General features: G+C 42.0%; 1 protein-coding gene across 1 annotated transcript; it reads left to right on the top strand.

Moving 5' to 3' along the window:
- Positions 1-16,790: 16,790 nt before the first annotated feature.
- LOC147334169 (uncharacterized) lies at positions 16,791-24,108 on the top strand. Its single transcript, XM_086286779.1, has 5 exons — positions 16,791-17,031; positions 17,118-17,321; positions 17,474-17,564; positions 23,450-23,534; positions 23,865-24,108. The coding sequence occupies exons 1-4, from the start codon at positions 16,824-16,826 to the stop codon at positions 23,487-23,489; spliced, it is 543 nt and encodes a 180-aa protein (XP_086142905.1). The 5' UTR covers positions 16,791-16,823; the 3' UTR covers positions 23,490-23,534; positions 23,865-24,108.
- Positions 24,109-24,180: the final 72 nt, after the last annotated feature.

Below are 24,180 nucleotides of genomic sequence, written 5' to 3'. Positions count from 1 at the left end.
TTAACCCACTTTTATACAATGAATTATTTTGACTTCTTTCTGCATGTGAAACCACAGAAGCAACTTCCTGTTGTTGACACCGGTTAACTGTAGTCTGAGAGTGATGAGACCTTTTACCACAGTGTGTCCTGGTTTGGCTAACAGAAGTGTTCATGTTGTGAGAACAAGTTTGCTTTGTGCTCTGTGGTGAAGTGTCTCAGTCTGCATTAAAAGAAGATGGCATTTTTGTGGTCTTCTGCTTGCCATGTTCACAGAAACACCCACCGGTTCATTCTGGTCAAATGTTTTTCAGCAGAGGTGGAAAAAAACAGTGAAAACCCACACCTGTGTATAAAGGTTAACACTTAATATCTGAATAAACCAAAAATAACAATGTGCTACCACAGCTGTAGTGTAATACTAAAACAGTACCATTGTACATGCAATTATTTCTGTATGTTTCAGAGAGTGATTCAGCTGCCGTCTACTCAGCAAAGAGAACAGAAGCCATCAGTTATGGAGAAATAGCTGTCACACCAAAGAGGACCAGAGGTACAGCTGCTCTTTACCTTTAACTTTGGACACAGCCAAGTGAATATTTCCAGACTGTTTCCAGTCTTTTGCTAAGCTTATCTCAACTTAATTCAGGATATCAAACCGTTCATCTCTATCAGAAAAGTGGCTGTTTTTCTACTATTTTAAACAATTTGTTGTAAGTTAATAAAAAAAAAAATGAATGAAAATGAAATATAAGAGTTTCACATTTGTCTTGAGATATGTCTCCCATTTTGTTTAAAGATAACTCAGCTGTCAGTTTTTATTTGGTAAATACATTTTTTTAGTCGTAAATAAATAAATAAATGAGGTCCAACGTCTGCTTACTACTTGTTCTACTTGTGAATGTTCAAATCAAACATTAATTTCAAATAATCAGTTAAAAGTTCATACACTGACATATGCACCCCCACAGGCATTTCTTCTGTGCCAACCACTTTTCCACTCTTCATGTTATTAATAGTTGCCCTCACATCCTCATCACTGATTCTCTGCTCTTCCTGATTGAATAACCCTCCTCCTCCCTATAATTTTCTTGATTTTTATTATATTATTATATATATTATATTATTTTTATTATTAAAACCCACTTTTCTTAAACAATCAATGAAAATGACTGATGTGTTAAAAAAAATGGTTTGAAAGCAGTTGTTTTTTTTTTCATTCACAACTCCTACAAGGAACTAATGTGGTCATCATAGACATTACTTGTGGTGTACCACAAGGTTCAATTTTAGGTCTTCTTTTATTTTCTGTTTACAAGTCACTTGGTCAAACGTTAAACACCCACATCTCATTTCACTGCTACACCAATGTTCACCATTACAGTCTCAAGCCTCACCGACTGCTCACCAAGTGAACACAAACAGAAAAAGAGAGAGAGAGAGAAGCTAGAAGTATCAATTATATCTCTTTTTAATTCCATTTTATGCACATGACCAGCTAATTGTTAAAGGTCTGTCTGTTTCAGGTTTGAGTTGAGTGTGAAATTTATTTAAGCAATTGAAGTGTGGACACTATGGAAGCTCTGTGATTTGTTTCTGAGCTGGTCCCCAGTAAAGACTGAACTGAGACTGTGTGTGATGCAGAGAGGTGGAGACTGGAGGTCTTGATTGAACTACAAAGCTTGTAATCATGTTTCCTGTTGTTTGAACTGTGTGTGTTTGTGTTCAGACTTTAAACCAGAGCCAGACGTCGTCTACTCTTCACTGAAGTAGTCCACCAGTCCAACCACTGATGTCCAGCTGCTGGTCTCTAACTGGTCCCCCCAGCAGCTTAGACCAGAGTATTCTGATTCTGATTCCAATAATTTGATGATTTCTGGCTGCTTCAGTCTGATCCAGCCCAGATGCTGATTACTAAGTTGCTCTCTGTACATTCTCAGACACTGAAAGTTACAAAAACTTGTGAATGGGAAAATGTGGCATACTGACTAAATTGCTTTGAGTGTCCAGTAGTGTTTTAATGTGACCTCATGGTGGCAGTGTTGTCTCTCTGTTACAATTGACAATGACAATAGATACTCTGGAATAAGTGTTAGAAAAAAACCCCATTAAAAATAATTATTATTCATTTAAAATTAAGCATTACATTATCGTTAAACTGACTGCTTCTTCTAACTTTTGGGCTATTAATATGTTTGTCCTCAACACCACACAGAACATTTCTAACCTGTTTTCTTCAACATATCTTTCTGTAGTGAAATTATCCAGAGATGATTCATAACCATCTGAATATTCATTTAACACTAACTATATTGGCTTACACCCAGGTTACCTGGATGGTGCAGGGAACTACTTCAGTGCTGCTATGCCTGTAATCCCCATGTAATGTACAAAAACTTTTTTTTAAATGTATCTTTTATTGTACCTCAAATTATAGCTTCATAATGATTACAGGAGTGGAAAAATTTTATTAGGATTTTCATAACACCCAAAATAAAATACAAACAAAAAGGTCAACTGACAGATGGACACTGCTAGAGAAACTGTGGGGAAAACATGGCAGATCATTTCCATATATTTTGGAAATGCCCAATAATCCTGTCATACTGGAGTGAATTGGTCGAATCAATTTACTTGGTGACTGGTCTCAAACTAAATTTGGATTTTTGTACTGTGTACTTGGGCGATATCCCATCAGCAGCCTCCTTAAAGGACAAAAACTTGATAAACATCCTGTTGGGAGCTGGCAAAAAAGCGCTTACCAGGAGGTGGCTGGAGAGAGAGCCCCCAACAAAGAAAGATTGGATAGGAATAATGGAGGAAATATATAGAATGGAAAAACTTACTTTTTTTTTTTAACCTCAAAATGGACCAATTTCATAAAAATTGGAGGAAGTGGGACAGATTTGTTGAAGGTGGTAATGTGGGATGAGATATTCACGCAACTACTGGAAGAAGGAAGGTCTGCTAAGGACGTTTTTTTGTTTTTTTAAAGGTAGTTTATAAAAGAGACTGGAAATACCCCTTTCCGAATATGATCAGGGATGGACTGTAAAGTGCTGAGTGGACAGTAGTAAAAACCTAATGACATGGGACCTGTAAAGAGGTGGAGGGGAGCTCCCCCAGACCGAGCAGATCTGCGGGTTTCACTGTGCCATTAAGTTATTGTTAGAGCGTAGTATCTTTGTTTGTTTGGGGGTTTTTTTTCTGGGGGGGTGGGGGGTTTTTTTTGTTTTTTTTTTTTTGTTTTTTTTTGTTTTTGTTTGTTTGTTTGTGTGTATTGCTAAATTAAAGTACCTTTTTATAAAAGAGCTTATGAGGTTCTCAGTGGCAGAATATAATCTGCAATAAGACGTTATTTTTTAGCAAAGGCAAAGGAAAATAAGAAGGTACAATCTGCACAGAAATTAACATTTGTGAGATATAGAATGAATTTTGATTTTACAAACTTTTCCCTTCCTATTTTTTTCTGTTTCCATATCAAAGCTGAATGATACAGGCTGGCGGTCCATAAAGATGACTGAGGCTCAAATTTTGTATCTCTATATGTAATCATGAGAAAAGAGGGATTTGTGTTTGGTCTAAACATACCATGAGAGAAGAGAGAAGCGATGATCATGAGTTGTTTGTTTGGTTTTTTTACTGTTTTTTTTTTTTCCATGTGGACGACTGTCATAATTACAAAACTTTTAATAAAAAAATTTTTTTAAAAAAGAGTTTACTTAGTAACAGGTGACAGAAGATGGGTCAACAGGAGGACAAGTCCACGGGTATCTCCAGGGCCTGAAATCATCGTCTTATTTGGGAAAAGATGTTAGAAAGAGGAACTTCTGTGTCTGAACTCAGCTGTAAAAATTGTCTCGTTGTCTGTACAAGATGCAAATGATGTTCTTAGAAATACAAAAATATGTTATAGAACGCAAGAGGGGGCGTCAAACCCTGATGATATATAAACCATTCTCTGTGTATTTTTGGCAGAAGAAGTCCGCAGATGTGATGCTGTGTCCTTCTTCCCGCACGTGTGTTCTTAATAAACTCTTCATCTGATTGCACTCTACTGGGGCCTCCATTGGTTTGTTTTTGTGCCACTTGTCGAATTCGGGACAGTACATCGCAGAATCGACTTAAAGATTTTGCTGTTTGTCTTTAAATCTCTGAATGTATTAGCTCCATCTTATCACTCGGATCTTTTAACAAAAAAACAAAAAACAAGTAGCCCTTAGGTCTGCAAATAAGTTGCTTCTGACAATGCCCAGAACTAGAGGGAAAAACAGTGGTGACCGAGCTTTTGCGATCGCTACACCCAAACTCTAGAACAGTCTGCCCCTTCACATTAGGTCTTCACCAACACTCGACATTTTTAAAACCCGGTTGAAAACACATTTGTACTCTCTAGCTTTTAATCCGACTAGTCTTTTATATTCTATGCATGTTTACAATTTTATCTCTACTATGTACAGCACTTTGGCTCAACCCATGTTGATCTTAAAAGTGTGCTTATTAATAATTTTGTTTGTTTGTTTGTTTGTTTGTTTGTTTGTTTAAGTGAATGAGTGTTAGTATTATATAAAAATACAACTAAAATTAAACAAAATTTGATGACTTCTTATGCCCAATTTCACTGATTTGAATTGTTTTAGTGTTAAGTCAAAGGAAACCTTGTACATTGTAAGAGTCATAATTTATTTTGTCTACATTTGTATTGTGGTCATATCTTGGGTGTATTCAGTGAGATAGAGTAGTTTAAACATCATTGACATATCAATATTTTATCAGGAGCATACCACATATTTTTCACAATGTAGAATAATTGCAATGTATAGTTGTTGTTAATTGCTAAATTTACAATATAAGTTACAATATGTATATTAATGTTTCACTACAAGACAATATGAAAAACTTTACGAATTGTAATATGGATGGATTATGTAATATGAAGAGAATAAGATGATAGACTGTAATCACATTTTAATGTTTTTTTATTGGGTACTGAGAAAGTTAAACTCTCAAAGCCAAAATTAAGAAATCAATGCTTTTTTGTGTAGATTAAATATTTTATCATATTTTCTTACATCATCCTGTTTCACAGACATTTCCTCTTTAAGCAAAACTGTTATGAATGTGTTCATATTTGATTGTGTTCCATTAAAATAAGTTTAAGACAATAAGAAATACCATATTTGTCTGTGAAACAGGATGTTGTAAGAAAATATTTCATACACACAAATATAGCACTGGACAGCACTCACAGAACAGCTTGATCTACATAACAAATGACATTTATTTATAAAAAGTTGGTCTAACAACAAGAAAATGTGAATTTTAGCAGCTCTGCTCTGCTGTTAGCAAACACAGACTTAACTGTTTTAATAATAAGAGTTTAATCTGTTTAAGAGTTTAACCTCATATTCAGAAGTGAAGGAAGAAAATCAAATCAGAAATCAAAAATGTAATTGGAGTGAAAAATTATTATTTATTTGTGCAACTGAGTCATGTCAGTTTGTTGGTTGTGGTTTCGACATGACGAAAACCACATCAGGGGGCGCTGCAGCTCCCTCAGCATCCTCGGGTTTTGCTATAATTTCAAGTGTTTGCTGACTATATTAACTGTAAATGGTTTATTTTCTAGTGTTGATTCACTGCACGCACAGAGGAACAAAGTGACCTTGTGACGTTGCTTATATTGGTCACACTTTGCTCCTTGTCTCTTCTCTCCTGCTGAGTTTCATCACATTTGTCCTGCTGTCGTTTAACTAATCATGCTGACGTGTTTCAGTGGAGGAATAATAAACTAGAAAAGAAGCAAAAATTTTCATTATCAGTATCTGGTTAATATCCAATTAATCATTTAGTCCTTGATGAATTTACTTTTACTGAAGCTCATTTGATGATATGCACTGACACACCCAGAGTCCAGCTGTACCAACAACAAACAAACACTGTCAGCTGAACCAGTCTGACCAGGATATACAAAACTGTGGCTTTCCTGAAATGTGACACTCTTTATGTGACTCACTTCACCACAACCACAAAACTGTGTTTAGAGATTCCTTCAGATCTTTATAGAGGAAATGTCAACATTCAGAATACTTGGAAACAGAGTTTAACAAAGATTTTTAGCCCTGAAAATGTCATGTATGTATATCCTGAACTATAAGTATGAGGGCACAAAATGATAGACATATTTTAACCAACACTGCTGTTTAGTGCAAGGGTATGTAATTCCAATATATATGTAGTATTTAAAAACCTTTAATAAATGATTGTACAAATATCCTCAGCTGATTCTGAAGTGGTCAGGTGGGAGGTGTCACAGATTTTCTGTCTGTGAGAACTTATTTACACAAACTTTGTACAGATGAAAGTAACAACACTGTTACATTCAACACTGTTGAGTAAAAGAGAAAGTAGTTACATTTGACTGCTCCTGGTCACATGACGACCCCACAGCAGTTAGTGCCCCTTATTTTGATTTACAGAGTTTTACACTCGGTGCCCTTCCTGACAGTCCAACAGTGATTTGTGTCTCCAGCTGGAATCAAACCAGCAACCTTTACGTTAATCAGTACACTCTGGAGGTACAACAGTATATTTTAATTCCTTTGACATTTTCTGTAATGTGTGTGTTTAATATTAACTGTTCTTCTTTTATTTATGTTCTCTTATTAGTGTCTATATTTATTGGATACAAAAACTCCTTTGACTTTTATTATTATCATTTTGTCATGAGACCCTTCATTCATCATTTATCTCAACTCTAAACACACAGACAGTCTACAAAGTCTACACATCCACCTGTGCCAGAGAATTAACTTCCTGTTGCTGTTACCTCTCTGCTACTTTAGGTGTGTTTGTGGTATTTGTTTGTCAAATACACGGCTCAGATCCAGTCAGCTGAGTAAGTCCGGGAATGCTATGAAGTCAAACTGGTCTAAGGTGTGTCGTATTAAACAGCTGACAAGGAAATACGGGTTAGATTGTTCACTGGGGCTGTTTAGTGCAGCCAGAGACCAAATCACTATCGTCAAAGTTTGTTTCCTTTCTTTTTTCTATTTGCTCTCAGTGGATAATTTTTCCATCCTGATGATCAGAAGAGTGTTTGAGGGTTTCAGAGATCCTTCAGAACAACAGTAAGTGTTTAAAACGACGTCTTTCAGTCTTTTAGATAATCTGACAGGTTGATGAAGTCTGTGAGCTTCAGTGGATTAACAGATTGTTCATGTTAATCCATCTGAACCAGGATTAAAGCTTCACTTTCCTGGTTACTGATGAATGTCATGTGGAGTTAGTGTGAAGCATCTGATTTACTGTTGGCTGGTTTCATCTGTGTAAACACATCATATGAAATTATTTCAATGTGTTTTAATTCAAAGCTGTCAGACTTTATCTGACACAATATAAAGAAGAAAATCAACTCAATGACAAACAGGAAATGTAGTGAGGGCACTATTTATGTTGGAGATTCTGACATGATCCCTGATTCAGCTCCTGGGATTTTGAGTTGCCGTGAAGATTTCTCTTTCAGTCTTTTCTGTTTGGTTTGTGTTTTTGATTTTTATTTGGCTCAATTTTAATTGCTTTATTGTTCTAATAGTGGGGTGTATTTCTGACAATACTGAGTGTTTGTTCCTTTGTAGTTTTCATAGGACTGAGTTTCAGGTTTTCTACTCCATGTTTGGCTTCCAGTTTGACTTCATTGTTGCTGTTTTTATGGTGACTTTCTGCTTTCTGTTTTGTTTGTCTTTTATATCTTTTAGGATTTTATTTGGGCTTTTGGAATTTATACGATTTGTTTGGGAGGAATAATTTACTTTTTTTTCTTGTGTGTTTTAGTGTTAATATAACTACTTTTTGGATTATTCCTTTTTTTTTTATTTGAGATGCACAAAATCATACAAAAGACTCAACATTATGTCTGAGATTTGTTTTTAAATGTTTTAATTTTGTATTTGTTGTTTGGTCGAGGTGTAAAACAGACTATATGGAAAGCTACTGCTCACCATTTAAAGGAATGCTCATTTCAGAATCAGAATCTTATTGCCAAATCTTGAGCAGGTTTACAACATTAGGAAATTGCTGCGGCACTTAGTGCAAACATACTGTCAGACAGCACTTAAATAAACATAAAAATAAGAATTAAACGTGCTAAGTAGATAGATACAGTGGGGCAAAAAAGTATTTAGTCAGCCACCGATTGTGCAAGTTCCCCCACCTAAAATGATGACAGAGGTCAGTAATTTGCACCAGAGGTACACTTCAACTGTGAGAGACAGAATGTGAAAAAAAAAATCCATGAATCCACATGGTAGGATTTGTAAAGAATTTATTCGTAAATCAGGGTGGAAAATAAGTATTTGGTCAATAACAAAAATACAACTCAATACTTTGTAACATAACCTTTGTTGGCAATAACAGAGGTCAAACGTTTACTATAGGTCTTTACCAGGTTTGCACACACAGTAGCTGGTATTTTGGCCCATTCCTCCATGCAGATCTTCTCGAGAGCAGTGATGTTTTGGGGCTGTCGCCGAGCAACACGGACTTTCAACTCCCGCCACAGATTTTCTATGGGGTTGAGGTCTGGAGACTGGCTAGGCCACTCCAGGACTTTCAAATGCTTCTTACGGAGCCACTCCTTTGTTGCCCGGGCGGTGTGTTTTGGATCATTGTCATGTTGGAAGACCCAGCCTCGTTTCATCTTCAAAGTTCTCACTGATGGAAGGAGGTTTTGGCTCAAAATCTCACGATACATGGCCCCATTCATTCTGTCCTTAACACGGATCAGTCGTCCTGTCCCCTTGGCAGAAAAACAGCCCCATAGCATGATGTTTCCACCCCCATGCTTCACAGTAGGTATGGTGTTCTTGGGATGCAACTCAGTATTCTTCGTCCTCCAAACACGACGAGTTGAGTTTATACCAAAAAGTTCTACTTTGGTTTCATCTGACCACATGACATTCTCCCAATCCTCTGCTGTGTCATCCATGTGCTCTCTGGCAAACTTCAGACGGGCCTGGACATGCACTGGCTTCAGCAGCGGAACACGTCTGGCACTGCGGGATTTGATTCCCTGCCGTTGTAGTGTGTTACTGATGGTGACCTTTGTTACTTTGGTTCCAGCTCTCTGCAGGTCATTCACCAGGTCCCCCCGTGTGGTTCTGGGATCTTTGCTGTCACGGCTCAACGGCACGAGGGAACAGGGATGGACACAGGCGCAGAAACCAACCCGGAAGCGAGGTGACAGAAAACAAATGATTTATTTCCGCCCACAGGGAAAACAAAGGTGAAACACAAGGCGACGCCACCACACTAGTGGCGCGTAGGATTCGTCTGAGAAAATGAGGGCGACCTAGACACCTCTAGGAGACGGCTGAACAGCGGGGACAGCGGGGAGGTAGAAACAGGACTAGGTAGGGGCCGGGGCACTGGAACAAGAGGAGATCACGATCAGAGGGATCCAGCAGACAACCAATAATCCTCCGCAGTTGAATTGAATTGCCTTACTTGGTTTCAGATGGAGGGGACAGGTGGAGCGGAAAACCCGGAAGCGGTCGAGGCGTGGGGAGGCAGGCAGGTAGGTGAGCAGTGGGTCGGCAGGCCACGTTGTGTGAGCAGCTGGCGGCCCAGGTCCAGGAGGACGGGAGCGAGGGGAACAAGATCTCCACTCCGGGTGCTATCGATGGGAATAGCAGATACTCAGGCGATGAGTGGTTGAGAGCGCAGGTCTGATATACCGCTGGCACGATTGCTCACAGGTGGTCAGCCAGGGAGGGGCAACCTGACTCCGCCTAAAGGAGGAGGAGCCGCTGTCTGAGACCTGCAGGTGCCCAACCAGACCATGACACCTGCTCACCGTTCTCATGATCATTTTGACCCCACGGGATGAGATCTTGCGTGGAGCCCCAGATCGTGGGAGATTATCAGTGGTCTTGTATGTCTTCCATTTTCTGATGATTGCTCCCACAGTTGATTTTTTCACACCAAGCTGCTTGCCTATTGTAGATTCACTCTTCCCAGTCTGGTGCAGGTCTACAATCCTTTTCCTGGTGTCCTTCGAAAGCTCTTTGGTCTTGGCCATGGCGGAGTTTGGAGTCTGACTGTTTGAGGCTGTGGACAGGTGTCTTTTATACAGATGATGAGTTCAAACAGGTGCCATTCATACAGGTAACGAGTGGGGGACAGAAAAGCGTCTTACAGAAGACGTTACAGGTCTGTGAGAGCCAGAGATTTTCCTTGTTTGAGGTGACCAAATACTTATTTTCCACCCTGATTTACGGATAAATTCTTTACAAATCCTACCATGTGAATTCATGGATTTTTTTTTCACATTCTGTCTCTCACAGTTGAAGTGTACCTCTGGTGCAAATTACTGACCTCTGTCATCATTTTAAGTGGGGGAACTTGCACAATCGGTGGCTGACTAAATACTTTTTTGCCCCACTATATATACATGAGTGCAGGTGGTGATCAGTGCCAAACATGGAATGATGCAGTGAACATGGTGTAGGGTCATGTGTTAGTGGTGGGAACAGTCATATGGTTATTGTTCATGAGTCCAACAGCAGAGGGGAAGAAACTGTTCTTATGGCGAGAGGTTCTGGTGCGAATGGACCGGAGCCTCCTGCCTGAGGGGAGCAGGTCAAACAGACTGTGTCCAGGGTGAGAAGGGTCAGCTGTGATCCGAGCTGCACGCCCCAGTGTCCTGGAGGTGTACAGGTCCTGCAGAGATGGGAGTCTGCAGCCAATCACCTTCTCAGCAGAGCGCACAACACGCTGCAGTCTCTGTTTGTCCCTGATAGTGGCTCCAGTGTACCACACGGTGATGGAGGAGGTGAGGATGGACTCGATGATTGCAGTGTAGAATTGCATCATCGTCCGTGTTGGCAGGTTGAATTTCTTCAGCTGCCTCAGGAAGTTCATCCTCTGCTGGGCTTCCTTTGCCGCTGTTATGAAAATTTTAACAATAACCTGCAACACACCCAGTGAGCTTGATTTGAAGTGGGTTTAATAAACACATTGCAATGTGGAGAAAACGTTCAGGTCTAACACCAAACAGTTTTCTGAGGAAAGACACCGCCCATGAACAATTTTATACCTTCCCAAACACTGTCAAATAAAGAACGTTCCACAGCACATCATTTATCTCTATACCTTCAGTCCAACTCATCCTTGACTCCCCCCCCAATCCAAGGAAAGTTATGACCACCCGTCACCTCCCTACAAGCAGGATGCCTGTAGACCTTCAACTTCATAACAGGGCCCCTACCTAAACATCCGCATCCCTCGATAAGCAAAAAGAGTCTCACTATCTATTTAATGTCTCCCTTACAATGGTCTCACTGTGTGTGCAGAGCACAAGGCCCCTCTGTAGTGAACATGCATACAACTAAGTCAGAAAGTGAAATTACTATAACTAATGTGATATGATTAAATATGTGATTAACACACAAGAACTGAAATCTGCCACCACACTGCAGAGCTTACTCAACTCTCCAGGTTTTGGTCATAGGTAAGAATGTTTTCCCAGGATAGTTTTCAAAATTTGAAGCTGATTTGGGTTCAGTGGGTCACTTTTCTCATATGTGTCTATTTTCTTTCTGCAGCCCATGTTTGATACACCCATGTGACTGATGTTGATTTGTCACATGAGGCTATCATGTGAATTTCTAGCTAATGTCCAGCCAGATCATCTTTGGGCTGCAATTTGTTGCTTTCCTCTCAGCTGATGCTGCCAAAACATTTGTAGACGTGTCTGCATTTCTGTCATTCCTGTCACGTGTTCGTGCTGCAAAAGTCAATCAAGTTTAAGTTGCAGTAATTCGGCATCTATCTAGCTCTAATGTAGAGTAACTTTAGTTTTGTTTTTTTCAGTGATGGGTCTGATCCTATGACAACCGGGATAGGCCCCGCCTGCGACCCTGATAAGGATAGGCTGAAGAGAATGGATGGATGGAAGTGACAGGTAATTTCAAAGTACATGTTTCAAACATCTCAACAAATATCAGAAAACACTGTTTCAGGGATGGACTGTTTCTCATGGAGCGAAACTCAGTGAGAAAAGATGTAAGAAAGAGAACAGGAGAGATTAAAGATTATTCTTCTCGAAACTAAGGGCTGCTTAGGCATTGCTGTTTAATAAACTAGTGCTATGTTACTTTTCATTACTTTTTCAATATTTTCAAATTTTAAAAAATGGACCAAGCTATCAGATAACCAAACTCTCAGCGAAAGCTAGCCTACTCTTAGCTCAGCTTTCATATCTGAGTGTTTGGATTTTATTGAATTTTATCTGCAGTTCACTGAAATCAAAGTTTCTCTGTGACTTTCAGAAGTTAAACCCCAGTTCCCCATCATCAGATCAGTAAATAAAAACCCAATAATACGAATCTCTGGAACCCAAATCAACCTGACATGACTGCGTCAAATAGCAATTTTTCTGCAGTTTTCTCCTGAACGACAGGCGTCACCACTTAGATTAAAACTCTGCATCAGCTCTTTTATTTCAGTAGAAAAAGTGAAGACAGGAAGTAGAGAACTCAGTTTTTTGTTTTTACCAAGGGGGCGTGGCTTTGTTCTGACGTGTTTTGTGTGAACTGTGTCTCAATAAAAAGGGCAGCAAGGGAGGTTGTGGTCGAGGTCATTTTCGTGGTGGACACAGACGAGGCCTCCCTTGCACAAGTGTTTGATCGATCGACTGTCTTGTTTTCTTCATGATGAATAAGTCTCTAGAATTAGCAGGGCTTGTGGAAACACAGACCCAACAGGCCATGAGTACCATTCACAGAGAACGGTGGAATAGCTGCAATCACAGCATTGTAAGATGGTGACTGATGTACCCCTAGGCCCCCTCCTCAGTATTTAAGGTTTGACTCTCATCATGCACTGGAGCACAAACTGGGTGTCATTAGGACGCTACAAAACAGAGCGAACACCATCCCCACTGACACAGCGACCAGGGAGGCAGAAGAACATCACATCAAGAAGGCCCTGAGTAAATGTGGTTATCCCAGCCGGACTTTTGTCAAAGCTGGGAAGGCGCCTAAAGAAATCTCCAGCCGATCCAGGAGAGAAGGACAACCGCTGCCCAAGCGAAAAACTGTAGTGATCCCGTATGTGTCAGGAGTATCGGAGCATTTGAGATGCATTTTTTTCTAAACACCGGGTCTCTGTGGCCAAAAACTGGTCCACCCCAAGGATCGGGTCCCCCGACACAAACAGAGTGATATGTACGCTGCCAGAAAGATTGCCAGGATTTATGCTATGTAATGTACTGTTTATGAGATTGGGGAAACCTGCAGTCAGCTGAGGGTGAATACGTCTCTTGGATGAGTGACGAAAGGTTTCTCCTACTGAAAACGCTACGTCCAGATGAACAGAATCAAATTTAGTGTAGCACCCTCAAGGATTGACGTACGCACAATGTAGTTATAAAACAGGGTTTATTCTGGTCTTGGCAACCCGTGAGAACTGCTCACGGACAAAACAATAAAACAAAAACATCACATCAAAATGCGCTCTTGTACGTAGTGTCAATCAATCAAAAATCCTTAATTACAGAAAATAAACATTTAAAATACACAAACCTCATGAGCTGACATCCAGGAGGTGCTAAATAGTCCTCTATGGCCTTATTGCCTTATCTTCCATCTTCTTTGTCAATTATTTCCACTCTTTAAACGATATTTTCTCCATGTGTGGAGCTACCTGTGAGCTGCAGCATGCAGACACCATGTGCGCTAGCAAAAGAAAAGTGGCTGGGTGGAGACCCAAACAGCAATGCTGTACCCTACACAGTTCACCACCAGAGGGCGCAAAGGAACAAAATCCAGACATACAGCTTAAATATCAAATGCAACAAACATCAAATGCAACAAAAATCTAATGCAAAAGACCGTTACATTTAGGGATAGACATGTCGGTCAACTGGCGAGGACTGCGCACCATAACAGAACACCTGTTCTGTTATGGTGCGCAGTCAGGATTGAGTAAAAATAAATCAAATCAAAAAATCATAATGGAAAGCCAAAACAAAAACATAAAACGTTTTTAACTCCTTTTTAACATAGTCATCAGAAATGATACAAAAAACCAAGTAGTTTACAGAGTCCTCCTTTCTCCATGGCTTGGGCTTTTCAGCTGTGGCCACACCTCTTTCAGACTCTTCTATATTTATACCCCAAAAGTTGCCTTTTAAAGTTAAACCTGGAGGTTTGCAGCTCACAATATGACTTCAAAGTTCAACTGGATCTAAATTGAGTCAGGCTACCTTTACCAGTACACAACATAACATAGACATGGCAGTGTGTGTGCATGCTCAATCATCCAGATAAGTAAATCCCAAAAGGTTGATTCTGTCCAACATATTTGTTTTTAATATGAGTTTAGAAGAGTTTGACAAAGAAAACCCAACAGATGTTTCAGAAGACATTTTTCCTTGTATATTAAGGCTCGTGTACTTGTGCAAACATCAAAGAGCATCAAACTCAGTTGTGTTGAAACCTCAATTTGATGATCTGCTTGTATCCATGTTAGTGTTTAAAGTCCAACATCTCCCTCTAGTGGCCACATATAAACCATGTGTGAGGATGGTGTTCATGTAAAATGTAAATCACAGTGTTCCAGTCAGTCATCAGTGTGTCTCTGCACAGCTGTAATTAAAATGTGCTCAGAGGGCCTCAGTGTCTGAATGGTTCCAGTTCAGCTCCATAACAGCAGCGTCCCTGGTTTGATTCCTGTGTTTCAGCTCGTATCTGCCTCTCACTGAGGGGGACGTCCACTACATGGACATGGATTTGTTCATCAACCAAACTACAGATCACTAAGAGCAGAGGACATAGAACTTGTTTCTGAAATTTCTTTCCATCTGTGTGTTTATATCTTGCATTTTTTATAAGAATTTAGTTACCCACTGTGTTTGAACCAATAGAAAGCTGGTGCTCAGAGGAAGAGGGCGGGCTTTACTTGGTGTCAGTGACAGAAATGAAAAAAAGCTCAAATGAGTGAGAAGGACGATGAAGGAAACATCTGTGCTGTGTCTGCTCTGTAAGTAGAATCTCTGTGTTTGTTTGAATTCTTGTACTTTGACTGTCTGCTCTCCTGATAACTGATGATGGAGGAGAAGACATGAAAAACAAATCAGGCTGAATTCAAGTTCAAAACACCACGAGGACCAACTGCAGGTCTGAACTGACTCTTTATCTTTGCTCAGGAGTCGAGGAAACACAGCAGGCAGTGAAAAGATCAAATCTTTCACTCATTATATCAACACAGCTGCACAGTGGAGACATGACTTTACTGGGTTAATTGAATGCAGTGGGAAATTTCTATATAATCACAGTGTAGTCAGTGCAAATAGATGTAAATCATTAAAATAACTCTAGAAGCTCAATTTCACATAAAACTTGTGAAGAAGAGTCTAAAGTTTGTGGCCACTTTCACGTCAGTACAGGCTTTGCAGAAAAGTGTGGATGTGGTGAGAAGTGTTAAAAAATATAAAATAGAGTCATTTACAATTTATATCTACAGCAGAAATGTCACAGAGGTGGTGGTTAGTGTATGTGTAGGTTTCCTCCCACAGTCCAAAGACTTAGGTTAGGTTAACTTCTGATTAGTGTTTTTGTAATATTACCGGCCACGCAATGGCTTCAGACTTCAAGTCACCAGCTGGTCCCTTCTTTCCCTAATGGCTCAATGATTAGGAGAATATATAGACTGTTTTTCCATTTTTTATTGAAGCATGTTGCATCAAACATGGAGTTGCTGCTGATTAGCTTGCACTTTGCAAAGTAGCTCTTGACATGCTTTTTTCCTGCTGTCCACCGCATGATATTCCGATGCAAATGTGGTATGGCGTGTGCCAGAAAAGTTTGGATGTGGTGAGTTATGTTAATAAAAATAAAATGAAATGATTTATAAATTGTGTTTGACCCTTTAAAACCAGTGGGAGCATGCACACTCCATTTTGCGTAACTATTTTTAAATCCCTGTAGAACTGCAACCACGTAAGCTAGCGCAGTAATTTTTTTTTGCATATGAAACCGGAGGAGTTGTACTTACATCTTATGCCATCAGCTTGTCCTAAGTCATCATTTCCTTCCACATATAGCTTTGCTATTTGTGTGGAGTTGTTCTTTATGTTCACCTGAAATCAACCTGAGTGTCATTTCTCTTTAGTTCTGATCTCACTGCTGAGCTGCACAACAAACCAAGGTCAGTAACCTTCTTCTGTCACAGTTTAAACCTGAGAAATGCTCACTGATATGACCTGATTGGGTTCATGTTTCACAATGAATCTCAGATGTAAAAGTGCATCCTGCTAATGTTTTAATCAGATTCAACACTTTCATGTTTACAGAATCAATATCAGATGTAAAGCTGATGAAATAAAAAAAAATATCACACCACTGGTTGGACAAAAGTCTAACAGATCATCATTTTTCATTTTAATCCTCACAGCTCGTCTGACTGTGAGTCCCAGCAGCTCTCAGTTCTTTAAAGGAGACTTTGTGTCTCTGAGCTGTGAGGAGGACGACAGCTCTGCTGGATGGACTCTGAGGAGAAATGCAACCAACCTGCAGAGGACCCAGTGTGGAGCAGAATGGGGAAAACCGACAAATTCAGCTAATTCTTCTTGTAGTATCAGCTACATTCTCACATCTGACAGTGGAGTTTACTGGTGTGAGTCCAGAGAGGGTCCCATCAGTAACATGGTTAAGCTGACAGTCACTGGTAAGCTGAGTGTGTGGAGTTAGTGTTGATGAAGCTGTGTGTAAATGGATGAAATGCTGTAGTTTGTCTCTGTGTTGAGGTGGATCAGTGATCCTGCAGAGTCCTGTCCTCCCTGTGATGGAGGGAGATGACGTCACTCTGCTCTGTAAAACAAAGACCACTCCCTCCAACCTCCCAGCTGCTTTCTATAAAGATGGCTCCCTCATCAGGAAGCAGCCTACAGGTCACATGACCATCCAGCATGTTTCCAGGTCTGATGAAGGCCTCTACAAGTGTGACATCAGCGGTCATGGAGAGTCTCCATCCAGCTGGATCACTGTCACAGGTGACACACTCACCTGTCTGTGTTTCTGCAGCTTTCAACATTCACAATGTGACGACAACTTAATGACTGTGTTTGCTTTATTTTAGAGAAACACACCACCACACCTCCACCTACATCCACACCTCCACCTACATCCACCTCTAACCCTGGTTCCATCTCCATCATTCTTCCTCCATCACTCTCTCCTCCTGTTCTCTCTGTGTTGTCATGTGTTGGATCAGTCTGTGTTGTGGTTCTACTGGTGTTACTGGTTCTGCTGGTGAGACGATGTGTTCACAGGAAACCTGAAGGTGAGACTCAGACTTCCTGATCTTTCATGTTTGAGTTTGTTTACTAGAATAAAGTTCACATTCACTATGATCACAGTAACAACTTAACCTAAATGTAATCTTTGTTTAGATATTTAATTTACATAATTGTTCATTTTGGAAAATTTTAACAGATGGAAAAGAAGCTGAAGAAGATGACATCATCACTTATGTCATGTACTGTGATGTCAAAACTTCAAAAACAGCCAATCAGACGACGCAGAGGTAGTACTGTGTTTTCTTCATAGAAGAGTTCATGTTGAGATTTCAGCTCTTTGTTAACGTAGTAAACATGTTGATCAGTCTCATCTCTTTTCTTTCTTCTCTGCATTGGTCAAAAGTGAAGTCAAAGTCAGCTTTGTTGTCAAAGACCATATGTACAGTCACACACAAGAATTTGAATTGACAATACCTCATGGCCCTCAGTGTGCACTAAACTAATATGAAGAAAAAAAGATACAAATAAAATAAACGTCTTATTTACAACATCACACAATAACATACAATTATATAAACAGCAGTGTCCAACACAATCATAGTGACTGTGGCTATGTCGTGTGCAAGTGGGGGTGGGGCAGTCAGTGAAAGGGCAATGGTGGTGGGTCAGAGTTTGTATGTTCGAGGAGTTCAGAGGGAAGAGCAGTGTTGGGTTTATTAAGGCACAAACCCAGCTGGAACAGAGACAACCAACTGCACGGCAAAACAGGACAAGACGGCGCTCTTTGTCTTTTCTCTCGCGAGGGAAGCCGGCCAAGGTCAAGAGCTCTTTAGTCTTCACTTGAACTTAGCCAACCTGGGCTGACTTCCCCTTCCCTGCCTCTTTAATTGACAACAGTGATTACATGAATATGTAGTTACACATAGTTCAATGGAACACGTGACAGTCTTAAGCGGGCATGTGTGTGTTAGCAAGTATACGCCTGTCTAGGTGTGTGTTCTTCGCCATCACATACATAGGCATAGTTTCTTATAAACCTTTCCAGATGCCCTGTACAGGATGTGACCTTTCAAAGAGCTGACATGTGTACGTGTGTGTAGAGCAGAAATAAACAGTCTTGCACCTTAGAAGAATAGAATCTTCTGGATTCTAAATGTATAACAGAAAATTATAGCGTTGAGGCTGCTTCCTTCATCTCATGTCTGCACAGAAGCTTATAAAACCTAGTAACACACATACACACAATGATTATATATATCTTAGCACAAATGACAATCTCAAAACAGCAACTCTAACAAGGTGAGTGCAGGTGTGGAGTTCGTGTGTGAGACACTCTGATGGATGAAGCTGTTTCTCAGTCTGCTGGTTCTGGCCCGGAGGCTCTTCAGTCTCCTTCCTCATGGCAACATACTGAAGAAGCTGGTGGACGGATGAGTGGCGATCCTCTGAGATGTGCACACACAGGAACTTGGTGCTGCTTACCCTCCACGGCAGCACCATTGATGGTTAGTGGGGTGTGCAGGGTGTGAGTTCTCCAGGAGTCTATGATGATCTCCTTAGTCTTCTCTACATTCAGGGAAAGGTTGTTGTTGCTGCATCACTCGGCCAGATGTTTAACTTCACTCCTGTAGTAGGTCTCATCGTTGTTGCTGATGTGACCTACCACAATTGTGTCGTCTGCAAACTTGATGAAAATGTTGGAGCTGTGTGATGGTGTGCAGTTGTGGGTCAGCAGCGTGAACAGAAGAGGGCTCAACACATCCTTGGGGAGCCCCCGTATTCATTGTTCTTGTGCCGGAGGTGTTTCTGCCAACCCGTACTGTCTGCTGTCTTCCTGTCAGGAAATCCAGCAGCTAGTTACACAGCAAGGTGCTGATCCCCAGCAGATCCAGGGAATGAGTTGTTGGGGAATGATGGTGTTGAACGCTGAACTGAAATCTATGAGCAGCATTCTAACATATGAGTCTCTAGTGTCCAGATGTGTGAGGGCTGAGTGAAGCTGAAATTGCATTATCGGTCATCGGGAACGACAGCCTGGCTCAGTGATGTATTAAAGATGTCTGTGAAGACATCTGTGAGTTTCACAGCACAGTCCCTCAGTGCTCGTCCTGGGATGTTATCAGGACCTGGGGCTTTGCATGTGTTGATCCTGGCAAGGGATCCTCTGTGTGGGGGTGAGGTTCTGCACCTCAAGAAGAATTTCTTTAGCTCATCCCATAAAGAGGTGGGACCGGCACGCTGACGATACTCTGCCCATCCTCAGAGTATCTCTGCTGCCACAAAAGCTCTGTGAAATCCTCCTGGAGTACTGCCTTTTTCGCCTCTCTGATGCCACGTGACAGGTTTGCCCTTGGGGTTCTTAGGTTCACCTCATCCCCAGCTCTTGAGGCTGCATTTCTCCCCCTCAGGAGCCTGTAGACCTCACCTCTGAGCCATGGTCTCTGATTGGCCCGGACAGTGATAGTCCTGGTCTCTGTGACATCATCGATGCATTTTGAGATGTAGGCAATGACATTTTCTCTATATTCCTGTGGTGTTGTTGTGTGTGGCAGCCTACTTAAAGATCTCCCATTCTTTGGAGGAAAAGCAGTCTTGCAGTGCCTCTGAGGATCTTTCTGGCCACACAAATATCGACATTAGCATAACAGTGATGTGATCAGAGGCACCAAGGTGGGGGAGGGCTTTGTAATCTTCTCTCTGGCTGGTGAAAACATTGTCTAAAATGTTGCTCCCTCGCGTGGGGAATTTAATGTGTACTGGACATGTTCACATGGAGCCTCAAGTGAACACTGAAGGAACTGCAGGTTTTCAGCTCTGAAAAGCTTCCCTTTTGTTTAATGTTCTAATGAAGACATATAACACATAACTTCACACAGATGTAGCTGAAGGATAACTGTGGGGTAAATCTTGAGTCAGGGCAAAATAACCAATCTATTTACACAAGTTTTATCAGACTTCACTGATGATTCTATACATGCATTTTTTTTTCTGCCAATTAAAAGCTATGAACCTGCCTGTCATTTAGGTCGGGGCTTTAAAATAACTGCACAAATATCTGCCCAGATGCATGACCAAGATGGCTGCCAAGTATTTGAGTTCAAGGTCAATATGAAGACTGTTTCCTACTCTTACCATGTGAGATTTTAAGAATCAAACATTGAAATCCATCCATCCATCCATCCATCCATCCATCTTCATCCGCTTTATCCGGAGCCGGGTCGCGGGGGCAGCAGCCTAAGCAAAGAGGCCCAGACCTCCCTCTCCCCAGCCACCTCCTCCAGCTTATCCGGGGGAACACCAAGGCGTTCCCAGGCCAGCCGAGAGATATAATCTCTCCAGCGTGTCCTGGGTCTGCCCCGGGGCCTCCTCCCGGTGGGACATGCCTGGAACACCTCACCCAGGAGGCGCCCAGGGGGCATCCTTGTCAGATGCCCGAACCACCTCAGCTGGCTCCTTTCGATGTGGAGCAGCAGCTGCTCTACTCTGAGCCCTTTCCGGATGGCCGAACTTCTCACCCTATCTCTAAGGGAGAGGCCAGCCACCCTTCGGAGGAAGCTCATTTCTGCCGCTTGTATCCGCGATCTCGTTCTTTCGGTCACTACCCACAGCTCGTGGCCATAGGTGAGGGTAGGGACGTAGATCGACCGGTAAATTGAGAGCTTCGCTTTTACACTCAGCTCCCTCTTCACCACGACGGACCGGTGCAGCGTCCGCATTACTGCAGCCGCAGCCCCAATCCGTCTGTCGATCTCCGGCTCCCTTCTCCCATCACTCGCGAACAAGACCCCGAGATACTTGAACTCCTCCACTTGGGGCAGGAACTCATCCCCGACCCGGAGTGGGCACTCCACCCTTTTCCGGCTGAGAACCATGGCCTCAGATTTGGAGGTGCTGATCCTCATTCCCGCTGCTTCACACTCGGCTGCGAACCGTTCCAGTGCGAGCTGGAGGCCCTCACCCGATGAAGCCAACAGAACCACATCATCTGCAAAAATCAGAGATGAGATTCTGAGGCCACCAAAGCGAAAGCCCTCCGCCACTTGGCTGCGCCTAGAAATCCTGTCCATAAAAATTATGAACAGAACCGGAGACAAAGGGCAGCCCTGGCGGAGCCCATCACCCACCGGGAACGAGTCCGACTTGTTGCCGGCAATGCGAACCAAGCTCTTGCAACGGTTGTATAGGGATCGAATGGCCCGTAGCAATGGGCCAGACACCCCATACTCCCGCAACACCTCCCACAGGACACCCCGAGGGACACGGTCGAATGCCTTCTCCAAGTCCACAAAACACATGTAGACTGGTTGAGCAAACTCCCATGCACCCTCAAGTATCCTGGAGAGGATAAAGAGCTGGTCCAGTGTTCCGCGACCAGGACGAAAACCGCATTGTTCCTCCTGTATCCGAGGTTCGACTAGCGGACGAACTCTCCTTTCCAGCACCCTGGCATAGACTTTCCCAGGGAGGCTGAGGAGTGTGATCCCCCTGTAGTTGGAACACACCCTCCGGTCCCCCTTCTTAAAGATGGGGACCACCACCCCGGTCTGCCAGTCCACAGGTACTGCCCCTGATCTCCACGCAACATTGCAGAGGCGTGTCAACCAGGACAGCCCTACAACGTCCAGAGCCTTCAGGAACTCGGGGCGGACCTCATCAACACCAGGGGCTCTGCCACCAAGGAGTTGTTTAACTGCCTCAGTGACCTCGCCCCCGGAAATTGGCGGGTCATTCCCCTCATCCCCAGACTCTGCTTCCTCCTCGGAAGACGTGTCAGTGGGATTAAGGAGGTCCTCGAAGTATTCCTTCCACCGCCTGACAATTTCCTCAGTCGACGTCAGTAGCGCTCCGCCAGCACTATACACAGTGCAGGTAGAGCACCGCTTTCCCCTCCTGAGACGCCTGATGGTTTGCCAGAATCTCTTCGAGGCAGTCCGAAAGTCTTTTTCCATGGCCTCTCCGAACTCCTCCCACACCCGAGTTTTTGCTTCAGCCACTGCCCGAGCCGCATTCCGCTTGGCCTGTCGATACCTGTCGGCTGCCTCCGGAGTCCCACAGGCCAACCAAGCCCGATAGGACTCCTTCTTCAGCCTGGTGGCTCCCTTCACCTCTGGTGTCCACCATTTGGTTCTGGGATTACCACCGCGGCAGGCACCAACCACCTTGCGGCCGCAGCTCAATCCAGCAGCTTCGGCAATGGAGACGCTGAACATGGTCCATTCGGACTCAATGTCCCCAGTCTCCCTCGGAATGCTGTTGAAGTTCAAGGTCAATATGAAGACTGTTTCCTACTCTTACCATGTGAGATTTTAAGAATCAAACATTGAAATCACAATATTTAATTTCATACTTTTGTGATACATTTATTGCTTCATTTAAAATTAGAAATGCTTAGTCAGTTCCATCGAGAACTGATGGTACTAAGTAAAACTTAGTCAAGTGCAACCGTCTGCATGTTTCACACTTACTGAGTGTTGTTCACTGTGAGCTGGACTGTGTGTTTGTGGTCTGTGGTTAACTGAAGCTAACAGCTCTGCAGTCGTCCAGCATCCTGTTTCTGATAGAAAGAAACACTTCAGCTGCAGGTGTTTCAACACAGAGCTGTTTATTTTAACAGGAGGGAACACGGAGACATAATTTGGAAAAGCATTTTAATAAAATTTCCACACAGATCACCATCCATTCAAGGTCAATATTAATTACATTAAGGACTGTTTCCATTTTATTCAGTTTTAATTTAAATTGACTTTTTGACTCCGACATTTTAAACTTGATCTATCTCAGTATTTATATATAATTTTATTTTAAATAAAGTAGTAATTCTAGTATAACAGTAGTCATCACAGCATACCAGTGTGTCTAATATTAGTGCTCATGTTGTGAAAAGTGTTTGATTTGTACTCTGTGGTGAGGAGTGTCAGTCTTCACTGGCAGCTTTGTGGTCGTCCACCTGCCCCGTACACAGAAACACCCCCCAGTTCTTTGTGGTCACTTTGTGTTTCAGAGCAAAGGTGTGAAGACGAGAGAAAAAAAAACTGTACAAATGGTGCTGAGCTTTCAAAAAATATATATTTAATCCGCTTATTAATTAAAACATTTTGCTGTAGTGTGATGATGTAGTTTTATAGTTGTGCACCTACAGAAATGCAAATGTGTTCTATTATTTATTACACAGACAGAAATTCAGCTGCAGTCGACTCAGCAGTGAGAACTGAAGATGTCAGTTATGAACAAACAAACATCAGAACAAGGAGGCCCAGGTACAGCTGCTCTTTATCTTTAACCGAGTCAAGCTAGCTGCTCACCATGTTTCCAACCATCGTGCTAAGCTAAGCTAACCACGTAACCAAATGTTTGACTTTTTAACGTCATTTAATGCAGTTAAAGAGCAAATTGTTTTTGAGCTCAAGGTTTGACTTCTGTGAACTTTAATTAGAGTGTCGACAGCTCATTGATTTCTGAACTAGTCCCAGTAAAGTCTGAACTGGGACTGTGTGTGATGCAGAGAGGTGGAGATTGGAGGTCTTGATTGAACTACAAAGCTTGTAATAATATTTGCTGTTGTTTGAACTGTGTGCGTTTGTGTTCAGACTTTAAACCAGAGCCAGACATCGTCTACTCTTCACTGAAGTAGTCCACCAGTCCAACCACTGACGTCCAGCTGCTGGTCTCTAACTACTCCCCCAGCACCTCAGACCAGAGGACATCCACATGTTATTTATATTTTTTAATTTCCTCTATAACCTGTAAAAGCGTTCCATATAAGTTCTGCAGGATCAATAAACTCTGGGATTCCCTCTTTGTTCAATCTTATTTTTATTTACCATGAAATAAGGAATAAAAATTAAGCTTCAACTGGCACACTATAAACAGCAGGGACATCATTCAGCGGGTGCAAAACACAGT

This window comes from Aulonocara sp. 'chitande type north' Nkhata Bay, linkage group LG3, assembly GCF_057382095.1.
Source record: "Aulonocara sp. 'chitande type north' Nkhata Bay isolate Kocher_YH1m ecotype deep benthic linkage group LG3, A_spYH_male_GT1.1, whole genome shotgun sequence".
NCBI classification, from domain to species: domain Eukaryota; kingdom Metazoa; phylum Chordata; class Actinopteri; order Cichliformes; family Cichlidae; genus Aulonocara; species Aulonocara sp. 'chitande type north' Nkhata Bay.
This window is presented reverse-complemented; position numbering and strand designations above follow the sequence as displayed.